Genomic DNA, 27,924 nt, shown 5'->3' with positions numbered 1-27,924 from the left:
TGTCTGTGTGTGTCTCTGTGTATGTGTGTGTGTGTACAGAGTCACAGCAGACCCAGCTATGCCAGCAGCATCAGTGAGTGTGTTAATCTGCCTGTTTGTGTCTGTGTGTGTCTCTGTGTATGTGTGTGTACAGAGTCACAGCAGACCCAGCTATACCAGCAGCATCAGTGAGTGTGTTAATCTGCCTGTTTGTGTCTGTGTGTGTCTCTGTGTATGTGTGTGTGTACAGAGTCACAGCAGACCCAGCTATACCAGCAGCATCAGTGAGTGTGTTAATCTATCTGTTTGTGTCTGTCTGTGTCTCTGTGTATGTGTGTGTGTACAGAGTCACAGCAGACCCAGCTATACCAGCAGCATCAGTGAGTGTGTTAATCTGTCTCTTTGTGTCTGTGTGTGTCTCTGTGTATGTGTGTGTGTACAGAGTCACAGCAGACCCAGCTATACCAGCAGCATCAGTGAGTGTGTTAATCTGTTTGTTTGTGTCTGTGTGTGTCTCTGTGTATGTGTGTGTGTACAGAGTCACAGCAGACCCCGCTATACCAGCAGCATCAGTGAGTATGTTAATCTGTCTGTTTGCGTCTGTGTGTGTCTCTGTGTATGTGTGTGTGTACAGAGTCACAGCAGACCCAGCTATACCAGCAGCATCAGTGAGTGTGTTAATCTGCCTGTTTGTGTCTGTGTGTGTCTCTGTGTATGTGTGTGTGTACAGAGTCACAGCAGACCCAGCTATACCAGCAGCATCAGTGAGTGTGTTAATCTGTCTCTTTGTGTCTGTGTGTGTCTCTGTGTATGTGTGTATGTACAGAGTCACAGCAGACCCAGCTATACCAGCAGCATCAGTGAGTGTGTTAATCTGTCTGTTTGTGTCTGTGTGTGTCTCTGTGTATGTGTGTGTGTGTGTACAGAGTCACAGCAGACCCAGCTATACCAGCAGCATCAGTGAGTGTGTTAATCTGCCTGTTTGTGTCTGTGTGTGTCTCTGTGTATGTGTGTGTGTACAGAGTCATAGCAGACCCAGCTATACCAGCAGCATCAGTGAGTGTGTTAATCTGTCTGTTTGTGTCTGTGTGTGTCTCTGTGTATGTGTGTGTGTACAGAGTCACAGCAGACCCAGCTATACCAGCGGCATCAGTGAGTGTGTTAATCTGTCTGTTTGTGTCTGTGTGTGTCTCTGTGTATGTGTGTGTGTGTACAGAGTCACAGCAGACCCAGCTATGCCAGCAGCATCAGTGAGTGTGTTAATCTGCCTGTTTGTGTCTGTGTGTGTCTCTGTGTATGTGTGTGTACAGAGTCACAGCAGACCCAGCTATACCAGCAGCATCAGTGAGTGTGTTAATCTGCCTGTTTGTGTCTGTGTGTGTCTCTGTGTATGTGTGTGTGTACAGAGTCACAGCAGACCCAGCTATACCAGCAGCATCAGTGAGTGTGTTAATCTATCTGTTTGTGTCTGTCTGTGTCTCTGTGTATGTGTGTGTGTACAGAGTCACAGCAGACCCAGCTATACCAGCAGCATCAGTGAGTGTGTTAATCTGTCTCTTTGTGTCTGTGTGTGTCTCTGTGTATGTGTGTGTGTACAGAGTCACAGCAGACCCAGCTATACCAGCAGCATCAGTGAGTGTGTTAATCTGCCTGTTTGTGTCTGTGTGTGTCTCTGTGTATGTGTGTGTACAGAGTCACAGCAGACCCAGCTATACCAGCAGCATCAGTGAGTGTGTTAATCTGTCTCTTTGTGTCTGTGTGTGTCTCTGTGTATGTGTGTGTGTACAGAGTCACAGCAGACCCAGCTATACCAGCAGCATCAGTGAGTGTGTTAATCTGTCTCTTTGTGTCTGTGTGTGTCTCTGTGTATGTGTGTGTGTACAGAGTCACAGCAGACCCAGCTATACCAGCAGCATCAGTGAGTGTGTTAATCTGGTTTTTTTTGTCTGTGTGTGTCTCTGTGTGTGTGTGTGTACAGAGTCACAGCAGACCCAGCTATACCAGCAACATCAGTGAGTGTGTTAATCTGCCTGTTTGTGTCTGTGTGTGTCTCTGTGTATGTGTGTGTACAGAGTCACAGCAGACCCAGCTATACCAGCAGCATCAGTGAGTGTGTTAATCTGTCTCTTTGTGTCTGTGTGTGTCTCTGTGTATGTGTGTGTGTACAGAGTCACAGCAGACCCAGCTATACCAGCAGCATCAGTGAGTGTGTTAATCTGTCTCTTTGTGTCTGTGTGTGTCTCTGTGTATGTGTGTGTGTACAGAGTCACAGCAGACCCAGCTATACCAGCAGCATCAGTGAGTGTGTTAATCTGTCTGTTTGTGTCTGTGTGTGTCTCTGTGTGTGTGTGTGTACAGAGTCACAGCAGACCCAGCTATACCAGCAGCATCAGTGAGTGTGTTAATCTGTCTCTTTGTGTCTGTGTGTGTTTCTGTGTATGTGTGTGTACAGAGTCACAGCAGACCCAGCTATACCAGCAGCATCAGTGAGTGTGTTAATCTGTCTGTTTGTGTCTGTGTGTGTCTCTGTGTATGTGTGTGTGTTCAGAGTCACAGCAGACCCAGCTATACCAGCAGCATCAGTGCGTGTGTTAATCTGTCTGTTTGCGTCTGTGTGTGTCTCTGTGTATGTGTGTGTGTACAGAGTCACAGCAGACCCAGCTATACCAGCAGCATCAGTGAGTGTGTTAATCTGCCTGTTTGTGTCTGTGTGTGTCTCTGTGTATGTGTGTGTGTACAGAGTCACAGCAGACCCAGCTATACCAGCAGCATCAGTGAGTGTGTTAATCTGCCTGTTTGTGTCTGTGTGTGTCTCTGTGTATGTGTGTGTGTACAGAGTCACAGCAGACCCAGCTATACCAGCAGCATCAGTGAGTGTGTTAATCTATCTGTTTGTGTCTGTCTGTGTCTCTGTGTATGTGTGTGTGTACAGAGTCACAGCAGACCCAGCTATACCAGCAGCATCAGTGAGTGTGTTAATCTGCCTGTTTGTGTCTGTGTGTGTCTCTGTGTATGTGTGTGTGTACAGAGTCACAGCAGACCCAGCTATACCAGCAGCATCAGTGAGTGTGTTAATCTATCTGTTTGTGTCTGTCTGTGTCTCTGTGTATGTGTGTGTGTACAGAGTCACAGCAGACCCAGCTATACCAGCAGCATCAGTGAGTGTGTTAATCTGCCTGTTTGTGTCTGTGTGTGTCTCTGTGTATGTGTGTGTACAGATTCACAGCAGACCCAGCTATACCAGCAGCATCAGTGAGTGTGTTAATCTGCCTGTTTGTGTCTGTGTGTGTCTCTGTGTATGTGTGTGTGTACAGAGTCACAGCAGACCCAGCTATACCAGCAGCATCAGTGAGTGTGTTAATCTGTCTGTTTGTGTCTGTGTGTGTCTCTGTGTATGTGTGTGTGTACAGAGTCACAGCAGACCTAGCTATACCAGCAGCATCAGTGAGTGTGTTAATCTATCTGTGTGTGTCTGTGTGTGTCTGTTTAGTCCGTCAAAACAACCCCCTACCTCCTCGCGGTGCCGGACGGGCAACTCTGTCGTGGACAGTGCTGTGGGGGAGGGCCAATTCCGATTGGCTCCTCCCCTCATGGCGTCTGTGACCACCACAGAGGTTAAATGGGGGCTCTGGACGGGTGCGAGGGGCTGGTAACCCCTCCACCTTCAAAAATGTACCACTAAACCACGACTGAAATATGTGACTAATAAGCTTGTGCCGGAGGCCCTGGGGGGAAAGGCGTCTATGACGTCTCCTGGCCAAACCCCAATTGGCGGAGCCAGGAGATTGAATCTCTACCCTCGGGACACCTCCAGAAACAACAAAAAGTCACTTCGTGTGGCCACGTGGAATGATCGAACACTCACTGCGGAGGAGGGGCTGCCACTCCTCTGTCGGGAGCTGGACCGGTACCACCTGGATCTCTGTGGCATTCAGGAGGTCCGGTGGACCAGTTCTGGCTCCTGCCACCGTAAGGGGTGGACAGTCCTCTCCTCAGGGCAGCAGACTGCCAAACATCAGGGTGTCGCTCTTCTTTTGAACAAAAGAATGAAGGGGGCGTGGGAGCATGGCGGTGAGGTGTGGGAAGCGGTAAGCCCCAGGCTACTTTGGGCTCGCCTTCCCATCAACCGGAGGCGAGGAGTGGTGGTCGTGGTTACTTATGCCCCTACCGAAGACGAACATTCATGGAGGCATGCAGGCAAATCAGATGAGTCAGATGCCTTCTATGACCTGTCACAGGTGCTGGCTAAAGTGGCCCCTCGGGATAGAGTCATCTTGTTGGGTGACTTCAATGCCCGAGTTGGTCATGATGCTGGCACCTGGTCTGGAGTGATTGGAAGGCATGAGCCAGATCAGCTCAATAACAACGGTAGGAGGCTGCTAGATTTGTGTGCAGCCCATGGGCTTGTAATTACCAACACGCTCTTCCGGCATCGGCGCATCCACACAATATCATGGATGCATGCCGGGTCCAAGCAGGACTACATAGTGACAGACCAGCGGATGCGAGCCCATGTCTATGACACCAGGACCTCCCGTGGAGCTGATCTGCCCTCTGACCATCGACTAGTCATCTGTAAGATGCGCCTGCCATTCTTCCACTCCGGTGATGGGTGTACACCCAGGACCCCATTCCAACCTAAAGTGGCCTGGTCTCAGTTATCTGATGAAAGTTGCAAGCGAGAATTTCATCATCGCTTGCGGCTGGGGTTGGCATCGTCCCCCACTCCTCCTGATGTCGAGGGTAAATGGGCGAGGTTAAGGACTGTGACTCATGCAGCTGCAATGTCTGCTTTGGGTACGCGGTCCAGACCTCCCCAGAGACCCTGGCTGACAGAGGAGGTGTTCAGGATGGTTGAGCAAAGCGACAGGCCCACTGTCATCGGCTACAAAATCCTACGTCAGAGAATGAGGAGGCTTACCGCAGCCTTCGCTCGGAGGTTCAGAGAGCCGTGAGGCGCTGCAAGGATGGGTGGTGGTCGCGGGTTGCTGAGGAGATGGAGTCTGCCTCCGTGGCCCGTGATCACAAATCTCTATTTAACTCCATCAAAAAAGTAACCTGCAGCGCCACACCTATTACCATCATTAGGGGAAAAAATGGTGATCCAATTTCCAACCCCCAGGAACAGGTTTGCAGATTTGCTGAGCATTTCTGTGAGGTCCTGGGGGAGGGGAAATCCCTCAGCCAAGAAAACATCGTGGCACAAAGTGGGGATGACCCTGGTGAGGCTGCAGTGCCTCAAATATTGGAAGTCACCCCCTGTGAGTGGCTGGCTGAGGTGCCATCTGTTGAGGAAGTACAGAAGGCGATCTGGAGTCTTGAGACCAGTAAAGGCACCGGGTAGAGATGATCTCCCAAGCGAAATGCTGAGGGAGGGTGGCGTTTGTGCACAGACTGCCCTATATGACATCATAACAACAGTCTGGACCACTGGACGAGTTCCGCAGGATTGGAAGGATGCCCCTGGTGGTCCCCCTCTTTAAGAAGGGGGACCGCACAGACTGTAACAACTACAGGGGCATCTCACTCCTCAGTGTTCCGGGAAAGGTCCTGCAAGGATTATTCAACATCACCTTGCCAGGCACGCTGAGGAGAGGCTTGCGGAGCCCCAATGCGGTTTCAGGAAGGGGCGGTCCTGCACAGATGCCATATTTTCTGTCCGTCTGCTACAGCAGAGGTGTAGGGAATTCCAACAAGACCTACATCTCTGCTTTATTGACCTGGTCAAGGCCTATGATACCATCAGTAGGCCTGGGCTCTGGGTTGTTCTTCGTGCTTTTGGAGTACCTGACCCTCTGCTCACGATCATTAAGGACCTTCATGATGGTGAGCGGGCCCGGGTAAAACTCCATGGCCGGGAGTCAGAGCCATTCCCTGTACACCTTGGGGTGCGACAGGGATGTCCTCTGGCTCCCACATTATTTAACATCTATTTTGACCACGTAGTTCATGAAGCCTTCAATAGCTGTACCAGGGGAATCTCCATTTGGTACAGATATAATGGGAGGCTGATCGATGCCCGGGTGCGGTCAAGGGATGGCGTTATGTATGCAGATGATTTGGTAATAGCTGCTCATTCAGAGGAGGAGTTGGAGATGCTGCTGCTGAGACTAGAGCATGCCACTAACAGATGGGGCCTTACCATCAGCCTCACCAAAACTAAGCACCTGCCTGGGTATTTTGTACCATCGGACACTCCACCCCCACAACTCCCAATTGGTGATGGGGCAGTTGTGGAGAGAGTGGAGAGTTTCCCATACCTGGGCAGTGTGCTTATGACCGGCTCCAGTTTAACAGCAGAGGTCTCACTCCGAATCAGTCGAGCGGCAATATCTTTTCATCGGTTGCGTAACGCTGTGTGGAAGCTACCTGGTCTATCTCTCCGCACTAAGCTTCAGGTCTTCTCGGCTTCGGTCATTCCTTCCCTTCTCTATGCTTGCGAAACGTGGACCCCCCTAATGGAACATCTTCGCCGGTTAGAAACATTTAGGCTAGCCTGCCTACGATCCATCTTGGGTTTAACCAGGCTGGATTGTGTGAGGAGCTCACATATCCTTGAAAGATCTGGGCAAGGTCCCATCGGTGAGCTCCTCCGGCAGACAAGGCTGCGTTGGCTGGGTCATGTAGCCTGCATGCCCAGCCACCGCATGCCGAAACAGCTTTTGTTTAAACGGATCGAGGGGGCTAATCGGGCGTGGCACGTGCTAGAGAAGAGATGGAGTGATGTGGTACAGGAGGACGTGGAGCTGAGTGGACTTGCCGATGACTGGTACCAGCGGTGTCAAGATCGGACTCTATGGAGGAGGCTCGTGAAGGACGCTGCTACTGGGCAGTTGGAGGCAGTCGCCCTCCAACAACAACGGAGGGCGGAGGAGCGACGCTCACAACAACGAGCGGAGCGCCGGGTGGCTAAAGCACAGCAGATTGGCACAGTAGGGGACGCAGGTGGTGCATCAGCCAGTCATCTCAGTCATCTCAGTCAGCCGACCCGTGGCACCTGGATCTGCCCCGTGACCTCCTGCCCGCGGGCGTTCGACACTTCACGTGGCCTCAAGGTGCACATGGTCTGGCACAAGCGTCGTGGTGACGTCACCGCCACTTAGTGGCGAATGGCGGTTGTTGTTGTTGTGTGTGTGTGCACGTGCGTGTGTGTGTGTGCGTGTGGAAAAAATGTACGATACGATTATGGTGGATATTATTACAGAATATCGTAGTATCGCCATATCGAGATAACTTTTGGAGTTAATAACTTTAAAAATATTGTACAATTCTGGAAGAGCGTTCCGAACTTTGTAAGCGTTTGCATTGTGTGAACGTCATAATTTGGAACGAACCAACTTACCGCTTTAAATTGGGGGGGTCACAGACGCGATATATTTTTAATATATAAATATATACATCTCCAACAGCAATACAATGACAAAGCGACCGTGAATATCTAATATATATTTCATAGTAGATCATTCAGCATATATTGTTCGAGTAAATATGATTCCAATTATGTGATGGAAGTGAAAGTATAAGATTAATATTCTTTGGTTCTTTCGGTAAAGTCACGTAGAATGAGAATAAAATAATAAATTGATAAAATAAAATAACACAATAATATTCTCACGACGTTTCGGCCACAACACAAGCGGCCTTCATCAGGTGAAGGGAGCGAGACTGTCTGGTAGGACAGCGCTGGAGTGAGAGAGCCACGTTCAGATCACGGCTTTTAAGCTGTGTGAGAGGAACAAAGAGCCTTGACGAAGGAATTAGCATAAAATTTAGCATTGAAATGGCTGAATGATTAGCTTGTGACTGGTCACAGAAATAGCTATGTTAAAAGTTAAAGCATACACATCCGCAGAGGCACCCATTGTTAAAAGGAATTAGCATAGAATTTAGCATTGAAATAGCTAAATTAAGGCATTCGCTTGTAACTGCTACAGAAATAGTTACGTTGAAGTCAGAGCATACACATTCACCGAGGCACTTAGTACAAATCAAAACAGGAGAATTTAGCATTGAAATAACTAGGCGAATTTAGCATTGAAATAACTGGGTGATTTGCTAGTGACTGGTCACAGAAATGACTACACATCTGAGCTATTCACAGTACTATATAGTGAACCAATAAAAACTAAAATATAAATTACCTTCATGTTATCAATAAACTCTATATTCTCCAATCAGCTAAGCTACCAACCATAAGTCGTTATATATCACAATGCTATATGGCGAAAAAATGGGTGGATTCTTACCCTCAAATTTCCGTACCACGGATAGCTACGGGCCCCGTTCAGACGGACGAGTTCGTCCATGGTCGGAACAGAGGAGGGGGAGAGAGACAGCTGCGAAGCCCTAGTATACTCCATGTTGTAAACCATACCATTAACCGTGGTGTGAGAGGTATTAAGAGGCAATGCTGGCGAAAGAGCTGCGGTCTGAAGGTCATCGTAAAATTACAATTAATTAAGAACAGAAATGATTTAACACATCTTTCCAGTGGTTACTAAGCCTGAATCCATCTTCTCAGTTGAAATTGTCTCTGTGCTTGTATATGTGAATGGCCTCATGAACGAATCTCTCATGGTAGCCAGTTGGTTTGCAAAGAACCTCCGTCTTGGAGAAGTCAATGTCATGTGAGCCCACTGAATTGTAACAGTGATCTGCCACGGCAGAGGAGTTCGTCTTACCGTGTTTCAAGTCTGCTTTATGTTCGCGGATGCGGTCCGAGATATGTCTTTTGGTTTCTCCAATGTAGCTACTACCACAGAGGCACTTTAGTTTGTAAACGCCCAGGTGCTGCATGTCTGGAAGATCATCTTTTACAGATGGAACTAAATCACGGATTTTGTGTACTGTGTTGAATCGGACCTGGATCTTGTGTTTATTCAGGATTTTGGAGATCTTTTTAGTGACCCCTGCAATGTAGGGTAAGGTGATGGTTTTGAGTGGCTCCACAAGAGGATCCTTCTTCATGACTGGAGTGATGGCTTTGCGGATTGTGTAGTCGGAGTAGCCATTAGCCCTGAGAGCCTGGTGTACGTGCTTGAGTTCACTGGTAATGTGTTCCTGGTCGGAAATGCATTGGGCTCTATGGTATAGAGTCTTGATGAGGCAGTTCTTCTGGGATGGATGGTGGTGGGAATCCGGTTTCAAGTAAGCATCTGTATGGGTAGCTTTCCTGTAGACAGAGTGGCTCATTGAACCATCATGTCTCCTTTTAATTAAGACATCCAGAAAGGGTAGTTTGCCATCTTTTTCGACCTCCATGGTAAATCTGATGGCTGGGTGTATGGAATTGATGTGGTCGCGGAATTGGTCTAGAGCAGGCTGGCCATGTGGCCAGATGACAAAGGTGTCATCAACGTACCTCTTCCATAAGGTCGGGCGTAGAGTGGCAGTCTGGATGGCGTCAGTTTCAAAATTTTCCATGAATACGTTGGCTACAACCGGAGATAGGGGGGAGCCCATTGGGGTGCCCTCAGTTTGTTTGTAGAAAGTTCCATTCCAGGTGAAGTATGTGTTGGTTAAGCAATGTCTCACCAGGGGGGGTACATCAGTATGCAGTCCTTGATGAACCAGGTCTTCAATGATAGCGATGGTGTCAGGTACCGGGACTTTGGTGAACAAGGACACCACATCAAAACTGACAAGCAGGTCGTTTGGGGACAGGGAAATGGCTTTGATTGTCGATACCAGGTGAGTAGAATTTAGTACCACAGAGGTGGTTTTTCCAGTGAAAGGTCGCAGTATATCAGCCAGAAAACGTGCCAGTTTGTAGGTGGGGGAGCTGATAGTAGAGACGATGGGACGAAGGGGTGTATCTTCTTTGTGTATCTTTGGAAGGCCATATAATCTTGGTGGTCTGGCAGCAGAGGGTTTCAACAAGAACTGTTTGTTCTCATCAATTAATGCTGTTGAATCAGAGATAATTTTGTTCGTTTTGGTGACCAGGCTGTTGGTGGGATCTCTTTTTATTTTTGTATAGCTGCCATCGTTGAGTAGTTCTTGAATTTTGTTGTTATATTCTGTTTTGTCCATGATGACAGTGGCATTGCCTTTATTCTCCAATCAGCTTAGCTGATTGGAGAATATAGAGTTTATTGATAACATGAAGGTAATTTATATTTTAGTTTTTATTGGTTCACTATATAGTACTGTGAATAGCTCAGATGTGTAGTCATTTCTGTGACCAGTCACTAGCAAATCACCCAGTTATTTCAATGCTAAATTCGCCTAGTTATTTCAATGCTAAATTCTCCTGTTTTGATTTGTACTAAGTGCCTCGGTGAATGTGTATGCTCTGACTTCAACGTAACTATTTCTGTAGCAGTTACAAGCGAATGCCTTAATTTAGCTATTTCAATGCTAAATTCTATGCTAATTCCTTTTAACAATGGGTGCCTCTGCGGATGTGTATGCTTTAACTTTTAACATAGCTATTTCTGTGACCAGTCACAAGCTAATCATTCAGCCATTTCAATGCTAAATTTTATGCTAATTCCTTCGTCAAGGCTCTTTGTTCCTCTCACACAGCTTAAAAGCCGTGATCTGAACGTGGCTCTCTCACTCCAGCGCTGTCCTACCAGACAGTCTCGCTCCCTTCACCTGATGAAGGCCGCTTGTGTTGTGGCCGAAACGTCGTGAGAATATTATTGTGTTATTTTATTTTATCAATTTATTATTTTATTCTCATTCTACGTGACTTTACCGAAAGAACCAAAGAAGATGAATCATTGCAGTCACGAAAGCTTTAAATCGAAATATAAGATTGATAGTTTGAGCATCAACCCTTTGCTGGGAGTGGTAGCTCCCAAGTGCAAATGGCTGACGCCTCAAGCGCGGCTCCCAGGACGCTTCGAAACTGTTCAGAACATAACAACTCCCCCCCCCCTAAACTTGCACGAACAATTTCTCTCGCCCCATAAAACTTTGAGCAGGATTGAACTCACGCGAACCGGTAAGTGGGTGTTTTGGTTTAAAATTTTGACCAAAAAAAAATCCGGTGTTGTGTGACCCCGTGCGGTGGTGACACCGCAGGCTGTGGTTGCTCCCCGCCGGGGAAGGCGTCTCCTCGGTAGGCAATCCAGGCCATTCAGGCCCTCCCTGGCATCTCGGGCCTAGTCTGTCACAAAGAATTAGACATGCTTTGTGGAACTGTTTTCAAAGTAAGATACACAGGCAGCAGTCGTAAGAAAAAAGGCCGAAAGACAATCGTCAGTAACAGAGGTGTTATGAAAAAGGGCCATTGCCCGATTATGCACTACAGTATTTTTAAGTACAGTGTTATTGGTAAATATGTAGGGGTTTTTCTCTCGTGATATACCCATCTTTGTGTTTGTCCTCATGCTTTGGGTTTCGGGCTGTTCCACGCGAGTTTGAAGCCTTTGGTTAAACGAGGTAACACAACGACGGGTTAAGTTATCTTTTGATGCATCACAGCTGTCAACCCGTACGGTTTACCCCGTATTCTTGTACAGAGACATTGAGTTTTCACGGCCATTCGGGGTACAGCCGTTTCAATACGGGCAAAAAAACATGCTTTGGTAACATAATTTTGTCTATTTGTTTGTGTTTCTACATTGTGATGGGACTCCGTAGGATGAACGTTGATACTGGTAGGAACGAAGTTGTAAACTGAGTGTACCAGCCTGCAATAGATTAATGTGTCCGTCCGTCCATCCCCCTTCAATAGACAGCGCAGAGACTTGTCCTACCAGCCCACCCTGCAGGGACCTGTTATTTATAAAGACACGTGGTGGCCAATATGGTCTGAATTGATCTGTAATAAGGTAGGGCACTGATATGGGGTTGACAGCTACGTGGTGGTGAGTGTACTCGTAGTGATTGTCTATTTGTGTGTTTTTCCCTTGTGATGGGACGTTGTTGTTGTAGGCAGCTGCGGGACTGTGCAACGTTGGTGAGTGGCAGACATCCATTGTAGAGTACAATGTTACTATGCTCCCACGTTTGCGCTACCCTCCTCCACCAAGCCACACGGACTAGCGTGGTGAAGTATGGTCAAATCGCGACCCGGGACGGCGTGGGGAGTCCCTCGTCCAGCAAAAGATTAACAAAATGGCTCCAACTGTATATATTTAAAATAAGTAACATTTAAAAATACGTTTTTTTTTTTAAACACGCTTCGTTGAAATGTACCGTACGAGTAATGGCAGAACTCCACGACTCCAGGAAGTGGCCCCGAAGCTTGCCACAACGTAAGGGGCCCGTGGTGATTTACAGCCAACGTCAGTTGAGCAGTGGACAATTAGACCCTAGCCTAAACGTAAGATATATAAAAGATTGCTTCAAAATATCTATTTTTTATGATAGAATATCGTATTGCAGTCGATACGACATTGGGAAGTGGGTTAAAATTGAGTTACAAGATTTGAGGATACAACATAGTTGAGGATATGACAGACAAGAGTGAGTTAAATAAAAGCTTGTAATAATAAAATACATCTCCTGCTGTAGTTAGAATTTGGTGATGCTAAAATGGCGCAGCCATGTTTAAGGTGTGTGACAGTTTCACTAATGCCACACGGACACATTCTGTGTCAGCTGTAGTAGACACGTGTGTTGGAATATTACAGTCCACTTCCACACAGCATTGGAGTAGTTTCTCTTTCCACGTGACAAGTGCCGTCTCAAAGACGTTGGGGATTATGGCCTTCCTCTTTAGCGCTGTCCATGATATTCAACTCAAGAATGTTGCATTGGACACTCCCAGTTGTATACATTTGTTCAAATTGCTTACGTGGCTTAATTAATGACACAAATGCACACCACGGTTTCTCATTGAAAAATTGGTAAATTTCTCAATATCACTGTCCTGGGCACAAAAGCAAAGTTTGTGGGGAATAATAGCCATTTTCTATACTTTTGAGGCAAAGGCAATTATAAAATAACACTTTACTACCCGGGAACAGAAATCGTGTTACATAGTGATATAATCACGCGCAAGTGACGTCCTCCACATCGACCAGCTCCCCTCGTTAATAATCATGAGCAGGTGACGTCACTCCACATGGAGCACCCTCCCCCCTCATTAATAAGCATGAGCAGGTGACGTCACTCCACATGGAGCACCCTCCCCCCTCATTAATAATCATGAGCAGGTGACGTCACTCCACATGGAACAGCCCCACTCAATAATAATTATAAGGTGACGTCCTCCAAATGGACACCCCCCCCCCCATTCATAATAATTAGCGGCTGACGTCACTCCACATGGGGGGGGGGGGGGCGAGGTGCCTCAGCGTCAATTTACAACCCTCACGACAAAGGCGGAACCCTCACGTCACGCGATCTCCGTAACGCTGTTGTTGAGACATCAAAGTAAGAAGGACGTCACGATGAACAAGGAATTATAACCTTTACACGAAATAGGTCTGTGTCACCACGCCCTTACAAATTGCACACGCATTGATGTAACGAGTGAGACGTCGCGGTCAGCTTTTCGCTTGCAAGTTTCACATTTATCGCAATGCACCCGTCACTGGATGGGCGAAAGGCGAGTGATTATTTACAGCCCTTCTTTCACTCCACTGTTAGATGAAGGTGAACCCAGGCCACGTATGCCGTTGGGGATATTTGACCGCGTTTCACCACTTTGATCGATGACGTGGAAATGGGGATCCTCGACGTGGGAGCATAGAAGTAGAGTACGACAATGCAGTTTGCTGAACTGCCTTGGGCTTGGTGTTTGCCGATCCAAGCACTGTGAGTGGCGCAACTCTGCAAAGTTGAAACTGGAGCACCTAGAGAACCCACGCGTGTGAAGGGGGCAACGCTCTATCCCATGCAGATGGAATAGATGGAATCCACATATCATGGGACCTTTTTTTGCCAGTATCTAAGTATGAAGGTATGAAACGTAAAAATAGATGGAGTCCACGTTTGCTGCACCGCTTTCTCCTGATGAGCCAGAGTTCGGCAACCTCCCCGAAGCACACGGCAAGGAAGTTTCACAACATTTGTGTGATCCACCAACCCACGCTGCCTCCACGGTTCTGGACTAGAGGCCATGTGCAGTATAGCCATCACCGGCCAACTGGTCAGGTAACGAGGGATCATATTGTTAGAATTCAAGTTCACAATCTAATTCAGTCATCTGTCCTTTTGGTCTCGTTTGTATTGTTTCTCAAATGTGCGTGTCTCGCTATTGCAGTGTCGCTTGCTCCGGTAGTCTACATCAGTGATTCTTCACCTTTACTGCAGCCTTGCACCCCTTTGGCTCTCAGTTATTTAACAAAATGTGCAATGTTAATAAATACATGGAGGGTTTTATGAAACAAAGTAGGTTGTGCGTACGTGCCCGTGCTTAATTTGTGTTCGGATGATTTACCTTCTAAAAACATCGAGCCATTTCTCGCACCACCAGATAAAGGGCATCTCGCACGCCCAAGGGGTGCGTGCATCACAGGTTTAAGAACCACTGCTCTAGAGGTATTGAAGTGGTTTGGTTCACAAGGACAGACGAAGTGCGGCATGTTACACAAAAATGGGGCAGGACGAGATGGGAAATGCACGACTGTCAATTCCTGGATTGGAGGTGACACACGATGATGACTTCGCACATCATTAAAGTTTTAAACAGTCGTTTATCACACCCATTGTTCGATGCACGTGTCCGGAACGCGTAAAAATCTATGGTAATCGATGACTCGACGTATCCCTGCGCACGATAGATTAAAAACTCCTTAACTCGTTTATCTCCATTTCTGTCTTTGAACAGGGAACGGGAGAGTGGAACCGAGTAAATTCATCAACCCAAGCCCCTTCGCTCAGCACCTGGCAGCAAGACGAGGCCGGCTGGCACCATGAACTGGGCCGGCCTCTACGCGGTGCTGAGCGGCGCCAATCGCTACTCCACGTCCATCGGCCACGTGTGGCTCTCCGTGCTCTTCATCTTCCGCATCATGGTGCTGGTGGTGGCGGCCGAGAGAGTGTGTGGCGATGAGAAGTCCGGTTTTGTGTGCAACACGCTGCAGCCGGGCTGCCAGAACGTGTGCTACGACCACTACTTCCCCATCTCGAAAGTGCGCCTCTGGGCCCTGCAGCTCATCTTCGTGTCGACGCCGGCGCTGCTCGTGGCCATGCACATCGCTCACCGCCACCGCAGGGCCAAGCGGAAGACGCGGCGGTGCGGGCGGCCCTGCGACGTCGCCATATTGAAGCCGCCAACCGACGGCGTGCTGCTGTGCACGTACGTGGTGAGCGTGCTCTTTCGCGTCGTCTTCGAGTGCTCTTTCCTCTACACGTTCCACTTCATCTACAGCGGCGTTACGATGCCGCGGCTCCTCAAGTGCGACGCGTCGCCCTGCCCCAACACCGTGGACTGCTTCGTTTCGCGCCCCACCGAGAAGACCATCTTCACCATCTTCATGCTGGCCGCGTCGGCCGTCTGTCTGTTGCTCAACCTGGCCGAGCTGCTCCACCTGCTGGCACGCTACTGCAGCCACGTTTGCCGGCGCGGCTCAGAGCGCCGCTCAGGCGGAGGGAGCGGCTAGCGCGGCCGGTGGAAGAGGCGGGAGGGGGGCGCGTCGACGAGCGAGGGGGGCGTCGGGGTGCCCCCCGGGCCAGCGGAAGGGCGACGGCGAGAGGGGACGCAGTCGGTCGAGGACGCCGGAGCCGGGCAGTGGCGGCGGTGGTGACTGCAGGGCCGGGCAACGGCGGTGGCGGTGGTGCCCGCCCAGCTGGGAGGAGGCCTGAGCAGACATCCTTTGTGGGTGCCTCGCCCGACTCCACACGGTGTATACGTGAGCAAGCGATGTAACGTAATTATGTCGTGCGCAGTTTTTTGCGATGGAATGAAGGCAATGGACTAATTTCACTATTAACATTATGTTCACATTGTTATTAGAATTACGTTTTATATATGTAAGAATCTGAATTCGAGGTGTTTTGTTTGGTGCACCACATTAATGGTGTCATTCCTCCAGGGCCCGTCAAGCCACTGGGCACACACACCTTTGCATGGTTTGCTTACACCGAGCGTTGCCACTGTCCATTCGCGAGCCAAGCGGCTTCCCTGAGCCCGCGGTGGAAATCTCACACGACCGTGACGGGGGTCCGCTCTCTATAGAAGATGACTGCTGTTGACTTCCCACAAAGCCATGCCCGATTTCACCGACCACGGGAAGGATGATGGACCGAGTGGACGCCCACACTGACGGGGATTTGAACTCCGCAGATTCTCGACCCGGGCGGCTTCGTTCACAGCGCCACACGGCGTGGGACTTTATTAACTTTATTTCTAAACGATTGTTTAAAATAATACGCAACAATAACGATGGCAATAACTGCTATCTCAATAAAAAAGTCACCAAGAACAATAATTTGATCTTAAGTGGAGAGGGGTGGTGACTGCCAGGTTCTTACATTGTTTACAGCCATTGTAATTAAAGCCGAACTAACAAAGGTGTCAAGTCTCGACTGGATACAGAGTGAGTTCAGTATTGCTCATTGGGTGCTCTTGAAAGCCAAACGATAGCAATAAAAAATTAATTCAAAACAAGATTGGACATCACAGAGCAAGAACCTTCATCAACAAATACTCTAATATACAGAACTGTATTTTATGCATATCTTAAAAAAACATATGTAAAAACACATGTTCACAGATTTATGTTAAAGGCAGTGGGAGCTTTACTTGGTTAACGCTCAGGGTATGTTTTATAAGTTAGTCCAGAAAAACATTTACAATCACACTGCGCCGTGTAATACACGCAAAACACACGTGGGTTTAAGCTCTGTCACACTTGAGAAAGAGAGATATTTTTTTACAGAATTTTGTGTCTTGTCACAAATCACCAAACCAATGCAAATTGAGATTTCGGATAGGTCTACGCACACACGGGACACAATGCGTTTGTTAAAACTCCCCTTATCACCGCAAAGCAAACCACACTGTGGGTTTTATAATAGACTCTCCTTTTGCCGATCCAAGGGACGGGTGTATTGCAATAAGTCTGAAACTTGCAAGCGAAAAGCAGATCGCGACGTGATATATTCATTGCGTCAATTTGCGTTCAATCAGTAAGGCTGCAGTGACACAGACCAATTTCATTTAAAAGTTATAATCCCTTGTTCATCATGACGTCCTTTTTACTTTGTCTCAACATCGTTACGGAGATCATGTGACGTGAGGGTTCTGCCTTTGTAGTTAGGGTTATAAGGGGCCATCCATTTAGTACGTACGCATGGAGGGGGGAGGGGGGATTAACCCAAATGTGTACGCTTGCGTATGGGGGGTCTACTGACAATGTACGCATAGGAAACGGGGGGGGGGGTGGGGGGGTGAAGCCTCGATAATAATTTGTCTACATTGTCCTTCAAATGAGTTAGGGGCCGTCCATAAATGACGTCAAGCGATTTTGGACGATTTTTGACCCTCCTTCGTCACATGGCGTCACAAAAAGTCAGACCCCCCCCCCTCAAATATGACCTCACAAAGTTCTGCCCCCCCCCCCCAAAAAATAAAACATGCTTCAAATCGCTTTAAACTCTTGTCATTGTAGTGCGTATTTTAATGTGGCGCTGCACTCTGATGTAGTAGGAGAAAATATTTAAAGTTGCGCATTTTGATGTGACGTCACATTTCTCAACCCCCCCCACCATCATCACACATCGTCACAAATGTCTGACCCCCCCTCTCCCTAGGTGCGTGACGTCATTTATGGACCGCCCCTTAAGAGAAAAATAGGCGTTCATAAGAGAGTACTTGTTCAACCGTTTGCCAGTCCCATTGCTGGCTGAAGGCCCCTCCCCACACTGTCGGTCACTGGAGTAGTTTTTTCCGCATGAGTGGTGATGCTGCAATGGGCCTAATGGGTTGCGTCTCCAGCAGCTCTCTCCGTCTCTGGCCGCGTGACCTTGTCGGCGTCGATAGTGAAGATTCTGGCACGGGCCACGGTTCTTCGTGCAGAAAGGTGTTATGGAGGCTCAGTGGCCCTCCCGGGTGGGCCCTTGCTACCGATAACCCGGCGGTTAAAATCCGAAATGCCGATGCAAAATGAGTTCACGAGGCTTCGCTCCGGATGACAGTTGCACTTCCAAATTCAGGAAATGTTGAACTTATTTCGCACCGTACTTTAGCCAACCGTGTGTAGTGGGTTATTTTATGGAGACGGAGACGTTGGGGGTAGAGGCAACACGGCGTGTTTATTTCTAACTACAGCAACTCCCTTACGCCCCCTATCTGGGGAGGTACGGCCTCCGGGCTATCGGGGCCTAAACACCGCCCCCTGCTGGCTCCCAGCCCTCCGGCTAGCAGTGTCCTACGGGAGGCTACCTGACCCGACCCAGCCAAGGTACGGGTCCCCGACCACTGGTCCAAGCTCGACCCGGCCCTTACAAGGGCAGCGGGTTCGAGGTCCCAGGGTCCTAGTCTAGCTGCTCTTCAGTCTTCGTAACTCTGCCCCCAACCTGTGTTGAGGTCCGGCTTTTATACACCTCTCCGGTGTGTCAGCCTCTGGCCACGCTCCCTTTCCAGGAGGGGGGGGGGGGGTCCCGGGGGATCCCAGAACACCCCCGCAGCCCCCTCCCGGGCTGGGGATCGTCACGACCTGCCCGCCGGCTCGAGACACCGCCCCTGATGGGCTGCACTGTCCACCATTGGGGGTAATTGCAGCACATCGACAGCGCTGCACATGCGAATCGGAGGTGTGTGAAGGCAGCCTCCGGTCGACAACGTGTTACAATCACACAGCAGACACATGCCATTGCCGGGCTAACGGATTATGTACGTAAACTTCATATTCTTTCACTCCTTAAGGCGTTCCAGTTAACCAGTAGAGTTGCAGCACACATCATCTTCTACTCTCCGGCTCTCTCTCTCTCTTCTTGCTCTTGTATTATCCCACACCAGACTTCTCTCAGACACACCGGCATATTCCACACCTCCGGTTAGTACGGATGGCTCGGTACGGTGTGAAAGAAGTTCAACGTACGTAGATACATGCCTCTTCATCTTCGCTGCATCATCCGCACGAATATTTCACTCTGCCGCTTTCTCTTCCGTTTCCTTCATCTTTCTTGGTTACATGCTGAATCCCCCCCCCCCCCCCCATCTCTCCATCATCTTTGTCCATAAAACCATCGCTATTTATCGCATATTTCACCTCTAGCCCTTCTGTCTCACTACGACATCATCCTTTCTCTGACAGTTTCTCTGCTTCTTGCAATAGAAATGCCGTCACACCACTCATTCTACAAAATAGCTGTTTCCCGTTCAATCCATCGCCTCGAAAGACGTTTGCCATGCACTTTGAAGGCATGTGCGTTATAAGCAAGAGACTGTAAAGTTTTGTAACGATTAGGAAGGCTCGTGGCAAGCGTATGTTGAGTGAACTGCAGTTCAATAACGTTGAAGAAATCGCAATTCATGCGTGAAGATAACGGACGCGTGTGGCTCGGACGAATTAAGCGATATCAATGTAGTTCCAGTTATCGTCATCAGAAGTGACATCGGCACCATCAGTAACAGCGGAACCATCGACAGCAGAACCATTGTATCCATAGGTTTTTTTTCTGGGTTAGATTGCGTAAATGTCGTTAAGACCCGCCACCACCCGATACAGCCAACTAGCAAGGGTTGTCACGAAAACAGAAAATGACAATTCGTCGCTAGTTGGGTTTTGACGACACATTTCTATATTTACGCGATCTAACCCCAAAAAAACCCTCTTATGGATACTGGTCGCGAAAGCCTACGTGTTTAACAACCATTGTCGTTAATAGCGGCAGCACTCATAGCCAACACCGCACGCCAATGGGCCCACTGTGCACGATTATCAGTCTGTCGTTAGCTGAAGACGGTGGTTGGTGTGCTATGAAGGCCCATTGCGAGACGCAGGATTTGAATTTGTGGCACAGAACGATGGCGTGGATCACAGTGCATCTTTTGGTCATCGACACCTCATTTGACATCTCTGCCTCCGTGTACATCTCTTCTCTTTCACTCATCCATAACCTTTTCATTCATCTCATTATTTCTACACCTATATCACTCATCCACGTCGCCTTTCATTGATTCCATTGCGTGTTTTCTCTTTTCTGCATCACTTCTCACATGACTAGATCTCTCATCGGTTTGCTCAAAACATCTCTTGCTAGTGACTGCAGATCCTTGGCTGGGCATACATTTCATGACATCACATTAATAGTGGTGTGTAAAACTACACGCAAGCATAGGCACGCTTCACTGCGCTGGTGGATTTTCTGGGGACCCTCATCAGCGGTTCCTCTTGGTTGAACTCTGACGTCATGCCAGGGATATGAAACCTAACACCCATCCAGATCCTTCACCTCACGTCTCCTTTCCTCTCCACGCGCCTCCCTTCACGTCGCGTTCATTCGCCCCTACATTTCTCTTCACATCCACGATGCTACCAAGGCTCCTTTCTCCTGCCAGTCTCCACCTCCCCATGCCACTACCGTAACCGACTCGCCCTTCCAGCAGATCAACATTTGGAATTTATTATTTAAAATAAACACCTCCACATGCAAACACGCGAACGAATTTTCCCCATATGACGTTCAACAGACTGCTGTAGCAAGTGTTGTTAGCGAGCACCTATTAAGATTGACACAGAACACATGTGCACGCATACACGGGGGACATGGGAATGCTTGGCGGCAGGAAGTAAGAGTCAGGGGGTTGTTGTAGTTAACTTTCAGGGGTAGATGCAAGCAGGGGCGGAGCCAGGGGGGGGGGGGTGACAGGGGTGACATCATGCGTATAAATCCTGGCTCCGCCCCTGGATGCAAGGCTGTGGTGATGCCCGGAGGACGGATTAGGCTCGGTGGTTAGGCTAAGGCAGTTTAGCAAATGACACTTGCCAGCCACAAAAGCATTTTAACATTTCGTTATTATTCGTTGACGTAACAATTAAAATAACACTGCACATACCTGATGATTGATGAACAATAGATGTGAACGAGCACACCGATTGAAAAAAAACGCTCCACTGGCGATTTGTAATGGACATTTTTAAATCATTAAGCACGTTTACAAGGACACGATTTGTATCTGAATGGTGAATAGTGATCATTGCAGATCTACACACTGTGGTGAGCAGGGGGGGGGATTAAGAGCGGGGCTAATTCTGGCAATATGACATTAGCGTCCTCTCTATGATCGAACAGGCGAGGGAGAATGTTGATAAGAGTTGTTGCCAGTGGGATGTTGGTAAGGGGGGCTAGCGCAAGCAGTTCTGCGAGAGCCTCCCCGTATTGGCGCCTTCCAGCTGCTGCTGCTTCTTCTTCCGCGACTTGTCCTCCTGGAAGCAGCGCCACAGGCGCAGGCTCTCATCAGCACCAAGTGACATCACGGAGGATCCGTCGGGGCTTGCAGCAACCTGCAGCACGCGGCCAGTATGGCCTGCGGGGTATGGAGAGACATGGCGGGGGGGGGGGGGGAAAGACACATGGGGGAGGGAGAGACACGGTATAGTCACACAAGGTGGAAGAGACAGGGACACAGGGGTTAGACATGGATCATGGGGAAGGGATGGGGACGAGGGAGAGACATACGCGAGAGAGAAAGACAATTTGGCGGTGTGGTTGTTTGTATCCTTTAATAAACCAGATGAGATTAACCCACGGAGTCACGTGAAACATCATTGGCTTTCTTTCAAGGACGACCTGGGATATGTAGTTGTGTCCCCCCATGACCAGTGTCCCCGTGTCCCAATACTCAGTAGTTCTGCGGTGAATGCCAGTGGCCGGATGCACGACCAGTGTGTATCCCCCTATGCTCCTGTGCGTCCCGTCTTCGTATGCCCCTATTTTGCCTCGTGTGTCACTTACTCTTTAGCTCGATGCTGGACATCATTGATGGGTAAACTCTTCAGCACCATGTACCCCCATGTCCCTGTGTATCCCCATTTGTCTGAGGTTATTCCAATGCTCATCTCACGAATGGGCATGTATGTATGATGGACTTCTTTCATACCATATGTAGCCAACCGTGCTAATCAGAGGTGCGGGGAAGGACAAACTAAACACAAAAAGCAGTTCTAAACAAAAAATCAGTTATACAGAAATCATGAACAGGCACATTTACATTGTCCCTCCACCTCATGTTGCCATCTCCACATTTGTCCTTGTGCCTGTGTGTTCGTGTGCCCCCATACCTAAGAGCTCGGCGATGGGCACCATCTCTGGGTAGGCCCACAGTGCGAGTTGGTTCCTGGGGTAGCCATGGGCGGAGAGCAGCTCCTTGTGCTCGCTCGACCACAAGACGGAGCACACCTGGGCGGGGGAAAGAGTCGTGAACACGCGTCCGCGTGTCTTCGTGCCCGAGACACGCAATGTCCACGGCACTGAGACATTGCTAACCGTGTCTCGTGTCCCCCATTCTCGCAGAGCATCTCACTCGTGTCTGTGTGTCCATGCCTGAGACACAGCGTCCACTGCCTTGAAGCAGATTCCCGTGTTGACATTCCACAGGCGAATGTGGTGGTCGTTTGCTCCACCCCCACTCGCCAGCAAACTCGCTTGTCACGGACACCACGCGAGTGCCTGTGTAGTGGGTTCACGGGACACCGAGACAGTGGAGTAGAGGTAGCACTATTTATTCAAGCTTGGCAGAGTTACACTGAGAAGGGGTAACGGCCCCTTCACCCGTATACACGCTGGGACACCTCCTAGGCTATCAGCCTAACCACTATACTCCCCGTTCCTCCGCTACAGGCGCTAGAGGAGGCTATCTGACCTGGCCCTGGTCATGGCACAGGTCACGGCACCCCACCAGACAGACCGACCCTTAAAATGGCTCCGGCTCTGAGGCTCTGTGGCCGCACCATTGGCTTGCCCTGCCGGCCCTGAAAAGGGAAGCGGTCAGGGTAGTCCCAGGGTCTATCTAGCCGGCCTTCCTTCTTCACTGGTTCTTCACTCTTGGCCCCAACACTCTGCCCCGAGCCCTCTGGCTCCCCGCCCTTTATACCCATACACCACTGAGGGGCGGGGCTGTAGCGGACGTGGTTGTAGCCACCACTGTGTAACCGTGTGTTCCCTTCCCGCAACACCCCTACACCTGTCTACAAAAAGACAGAGACAGACACGAAGAGACAGACAAAACAGAAGAATATTCTTCATTTACCCTCTCAGATTGTTGAGGCCAGTCCCAACATCGCACACCTATTAGGTCTAACACGGCACATCACGCCAGCCGCCTTTGTCTCCCCATTGCTGATGTTCAGACACCGCACCAGGTAGGCATGGAAGGGCTAAGTTGACTACGAGGAGCTCAGGACCAATTCAGATATCACTTGCAACCGATGTTAGCTATGGCCGGGAATCGAACTCGGGATGCCGGGTTTGGAGCGCAGTGCGCTTTGCAATGCATGACTGCTCAAACAGAAGCACAGGGATAGCGCGTCAGTGAACGTCACGCACTCGGCGTGCACACGTTGCACACTGTGGCTCATGCGGTGGAGTCGGGAGGGCAGGTGCTCCGTCTTCCAGTTCTAAGTTAACCCATAACACCTCGGACCTGTGCCAAGATCTCTTGCCAGCAAGCCTTCAACACTTCACATGACCTGCAAAATGCACAAAGGCCATCTGTGCTTTTTATACGTTTCTGCACTATTTTTCTGTTTTGATGGGGGGTTTTTTCAGACGAACACTGCGGTGACGTTTCCGCTGTTTAGCGGCCGTTACAGTAATTGGCTCGGCACACGTCGGCGAGCGCCTGTGTCAACGTGTCTGTTGTGCCAGCACGTCACTGCGTGCATGTCCCTGCCTTGACGGCGGCCGTGTGCTGCCGGAGGGCGCGGAGGGGTGCCGAGGATGTGATGCCGTTGGCCCACAGGAGGAGTTTTCTGTCATTGCTTCCACTGGCCAGGAGGCGTCCGCAAGGGGACCACGCCAAGCCGCACACCTCCTGGGAGTGGCCACTCAGTGTGGCGACGTGATGCTGCATCATCCGCACGTCATCGTGGTGGATCTGACCCGAGCGGGACCCACTACAACAACCGCCGCCATGACCGCAGAGTTTACAAAAAAACCACAACCGCCACGGCCGCAACAAGGAACGGCGATGAGAGCCACAACCCGTCACTACAACACCAGTGTCAACCACCACAACCACAGTGTTAACCACCACAACAAGTGTGTGTGTGCGCTTAAGCACTTGCCTTGACAGGAGGTGTCCGTTCCAGGACAGGGAGCTCACACGCCCCATGTGGCCCTGCATACTCCTTAAACACTTGTTTCGCTCCACGTCCCAGATCTACACGTGCAAACACACACACACGGAGACCCACACGAGGATAGGCACGCGCCCCGCACACGCACGGGGACACAGACGCACACGCGGAAATATACAATGGGGAGACACAGGCACACACGCACAACGACATAGACACGTACAAGGACATACAAGTCACGGCACCAATAAAGAGCCCAACTGTTCACTTCCCATAATCCTCTGCTCTCCACTCCTTACCCCGGAAGTCTCACATTTGTGGCATTTTCCCCATTAACCCCTTCTCCCCCACCGGTCACTTGCTCCACACTCCCCTTCCAGAATGCCCTGCTCCTTGAAATATCCCAGGCTCCAGGCCCCTTACCAGAATGCTGTGCTCATTACCTGCACGGTGTTGAAACTTGTTCCTATGGCGAGGATGTTGCCTCTAGTTGGTACCCATGAGAGGGACGAGGGGTAATACCGCCCCTCCATCTGATACGCGGGCAAAGACACAGCGCACAAACACAGCACGGCCTTAACACCTTTCTCACGCTCAAATTCTCGGTGTGCATTTTGCTGCCTCAAGGCACCCTGTCTGCTTTTCACAAGAACACAACACTGACCCCGTATCCCCATGCATCCATGAATGAGCCTGTTTTCCATTTGTCTGTGCGTGTTTGCATTCCAGCGTGTCTGCATGTCTGTGTGGATCCCTGCATGTGTTCCAGTATGAGGAACGGTCGTGTAGTGATTAGCGGGCTGCGTTATAAACCGGGGGACCCAAGTCCAATTTCCGCTCACCGTTAACACAAGTGACAATTCTCCGAACCAATCACGCGCCTCCCCTAAGCAGACTCAACATCAAATGAGTACCTGGTGCTCATCACCCATGGGGAGACAAAGGCGGCCAAGTCAGGTACTAGTCACCCACCCCCTTGTGTGCCAAGGCTATATGGGGGGATCTTTGTATTTTTGTCCCAGTATCTCTCCGCATGCCTTCATGTGCTGGGTCACATTCCCCGTTTCTGCGTCCCACAGATACGTCCCAGCGTGGCCCAGCGCCACACACACGACGTTGTCCACACTCCAGTCCAGCGGGTTTAGGTCTGCGCGCACGGGGGTACGGGGTCGCAGGTCAGGATAAGGGTTTAAACTTTTAGTTGAGGACGAAATTTGTGTTGTGCGTATATATGCATCTATATTACACGTATACACGGGTAAATATGGATTTTATACGATGCCGGTTTTGCGATTCAGGAAAGGTCTAGATTTAATAACTGGTTAATAACTGCCGAGTCCAGCGGTTCTCAACCCATGGGTCATGCCCCCGACGGGAGAACAAGGCCTTAGTTGTGGCGGGGAGGGCGGTGGTGTCGCAGGCTGCAGCAGAGTGGATGCTGTGCTGGATAACTGTAGAATCCATGAGGAGAACGTCGGTGCCACATTGTGGCGACAAAAACACTAAACCACAACGTGAAGCAAAATGCCAAACTCACACTGCATTGACGAGGTGCGTGGACGTCATCTCAGTATTGTGGCCTTAGTCATTGGTCAGGGTGGGCGCGTGGGGTGACCAGCGGTCTTGATTGTGGGGGGGGCACTCGTATCTAAAAATATTCATTTGCTGCTATAAATTTCTACGTGATGAGCCACTTTGTTGAGCTATTATTTGTGTGGCCAGGTTGCTGCTGAAAGAATAAGTTAATAGCTCAGCGGGCTTTAAGACCTGGTAACCTTTACTCATGTTATATATAGTGATTTGTTTACCTTATCTATACATTGCACTCCTTTCGTGTTTTTATATTGTTTGTTGTAACATTCTGACCAGTCCCTACTGGACATCTTTAAAAAAACAGCTGCATAGCTCATTGGATTCCTCCAGGATGAATACATATTTAGATTCTGATGTTGAGATGTAAATTATGGGCCATATTCTTAGTCCCGGATCAGCTCTGGCTTGAGGCGCTGATGTTTCTTTCAAACGTGGATCAACGGCTCAGCCTCGTCTCGTCGAAATCCTGAGCATGCTGGGACCATGCTCAGAGCTGGCTCAAGTTAAGCACGCTCACTTTAGCCAAGGCTGAGCTGAGCAGAGCTCTGGTCGAGGGGTTTATTCTGACCAGAAGGAACCAGGGTATCTATGTTAACGATGATGAGTTATTCACATATGCCTGCGTATATGTGTATGCACGTGTGTGTGTGTGCGTGTGTACGTGCGCGCGTGTGTGGGTGCGCGTGTGTGTGCGTGTGTGCGTGCGTGTGTGTGCGTGCGTGTGTGTGCGTGCGTGTGTGTGGGTGTGTGCGTGTGTGTGCGTGCGTGTGTGCGCGTGTGTGCGCGTGTGTGCGTGTGTGCGTGCGCGCGTGTGTGTGCGTGTGTGTGTGTGCGTGTGTGTGTGCGCGTGTGTGTGTGCGTGCGTGTGTGCGCGTGTGTGCGTGTGTGCGTGCGCGCGTGTGTGTGTGCGCGTGTGTGTGCGTGTGTGCGTGTGTGTGTGTGCGTGCGTGTGTGTGCGTGTGTGTGTGTGCGTGTGTGTGCGCGTGTGTGTGTGCGTGCGTGTGCGTATCTCACAGAAGTCATTGCGAACCGCCGGCGCGTCGAGCACACGCTCGGGCCACGTGAGTATGCGTCGCTTCCTCTTGAGCAGGGAGAGGTGTGTGTAGCCCTGCTGGGAGTGCAGCACCTTCTGCGTGTCACCGTAGCCTTAGGGGACAACCACAACAACATTAACCACGGCAAATGCCGTGACCACATTCACCACGAATGCTACGAACGCAGCCCTTGAGGGAGTACAGCAACTTGCCTGCGTCGATGTCCCAGGGGGAACCACTCACAGCCACATACACAGTTCCCTTCTCCCCCACCACGTGTCTACGTCTATCTGTATCCCCCTGTACCCCAGTCTCCCCCACGTCCTTCCCTCCATTTTCATGTCTCTGCCTTGCCCCGACACCTTTACCGTCCCCATGCCTTGTCTATCCTTCAAGTTCTCTCTCCCACTACGCCCCTGTGTCCCCACCAACGCATCAAAGCCACTACTCAACTGCAGATCCCCGTGTCTTCCACTCTCTCTCCGTGTAGCCTGTCTTACCCTCGGGTACAGGTGGCGCCGGTCCCCGGTAGCATAAGATTCGTGCTTTCTCCACATCCACGCCGCTCAGCAGATGCATCATCGCCGCCTGCTTCTCCTACACACGGAAAAATAAACACGGAGCAGCGTTCCCTCGTCCCCACCCTCCGTTGCTGTACGGGTGTCTCCTGTTCTCCCTTACGTGTCCCCAGGGCGTGGAGGAATGAAGCAGACTCGTCAAATACACGAGGCCGATTGCCTGCCACCTCCGAGCATCCTCGTGTGTCCCGTGACCGTCAACGGGGTAGAGACACCACTGTCGCATCTTGAGACCAGGTAGCTTGACAGATCCACGTGTTTATATGACTCCGTGATGACTCCGTGCTTCCCACGTGTCTCTTTGAGACGCGTGGGAAGTAGCCTGCCACCTCACTTACAGAGCGTGATCCCGTGTCTGTCTCTTTGAGACACAAAGTAGCTTGTTACCTCCATGTGTCTATGCTCTGTATACCTAGTGAGTCTTAGTGTGTCACCGTGTGTCACCGTGCCTTCAGTGGAGATGCTGTTTCTTCTCGAGTCACGAGGTAGCTCGCCACCTCCATAGCTTTGCTGTTGCGCACGGGGATGAATCGGTCACAGAACTCGCCATGGGGAATGCGGCGGACACGACCTGGAGTTTGGGCACACACA

General features: G+C 50.0%; 2 protein-coding genes across 3 annotated transcripts; one reads left to right on the top strand and one right to left on the bottom strand.

Annotated features, from left to right (window-relative positions):
- Window positions 1–5,753: 5,753 nt before the first annotated feature.
- LOC142922457 (gap junction beta-1 protein-like) lies at window positions 5,754–17,567 on the top strand. Of its 2 annotated transcripts, none has more exons than XM_076063259.1 (2): window positions 5,754–7,034; window positions 14,711–17,567. In XM_076063259.1, exon 2 carries the CDS (start codon window positions 14,796–14,798, stop codon window positions 15,483–15,485), a length of 690 nt encoding a protein of 229 aa, XP_075919374.1. In that variant the 5' UTR covers window positions 5,754–7,034; window positions 14,711–14,795; the 3' UTR covers window positions 15,486–17,567. The 2 variants fall into 2 exon arrangements, with proteins under 2 accessions (XP_075919374.1, XP_075919375.1); XM_076063260.1 differs by lacking the exon at window positions 5,754–7,034 and adding an exon at window positions 11,425–11,890.
- Window positions 17,568–20,088: 2,521 nt separating this feature from the next.
- Window positions 20,089–27,388, bottom strand: LOC142922465 (cell division cycle protein 20 homolog). Its single transcript, XM_076063273.1, has 8 exons — window positions 27,256–27,388; window positions 26,736–26,867; window positions 25,166–25,275; window positions 24,572–24,661; window positions 24,049–24,211; window positions 22,375–22,481; window positions 22,113–22,230; window positions 20,089–21,358 (listed from the first exon to the last, which is right to left on the bottom strand). The coding sequence occupies exons 1-8, from the start codon at window positions 27,335–27,337 to the stop codon at window positions 21,177–21,179; spliced, it is 984 nt and encodes a 327-aa protein (XP_075919388.1). The 5' UTR covers window positions 27,338–27,388; the 3' UTR covers window positions 20,089–21,176.
- Between the last annotated feature and the right edge of the window lie 536 nt (window positions 27,389–27,924).

Source organism: Petromyzon marinus, unplaced genomic scaffold (assembly GCF_048934315.1).
Source record: "Petromyzon marinus isolate PM22_M1 ecotype Great Lakes invasive population unplaced genomic scaffold, UKy_Petmar_22M1.pri1.0 PM_G_Scaffold_97, whole genome shotgun sequence".
In the NCBI taxonomy this organism is placed as follows: domain Eukaryota; kingdom Metazoa; phylum Chordata; class Hyperoartia; order Petromyzontiformes; family Petromyzontidae; genus Petromyzon; species Petromyzon marinus.
Note: the sequence above shows the minus strand (reverse complement) of the source record. Positions and strands in the feature narration are given on the sequence as shown.

Coding starts and splice junctions, on each gene's coding strand:
- LOC142922457 (XM_076063259.1), top strand. CDS start 14,796: ATGAACTGGGCCGGCCTCTACGCGGTGCTGAGCGGCGCCAATCGCTAC.
- LOC142922465 (XM_076063273.1), bottom strand. CDS start 27,337: ATGATGCATCTGCTGAGCGGCGTGGATGTGGAGAAAGCACGAATCTTA. Junction 26,868..27,255: donor GGCGCCACCTGTACCCGAGG/GTAAGACAGGCT, acceptor TTGTCCCCTAAG/GCTACGGTGACACGCAGAAG. Junction 24,662..25,165: donor ATGTGACCCAGCACATGAAG/GCATGCGGAGAG, acceptor CCCGCGTATCAG/ATGGAGGGGCGGTATTACCC.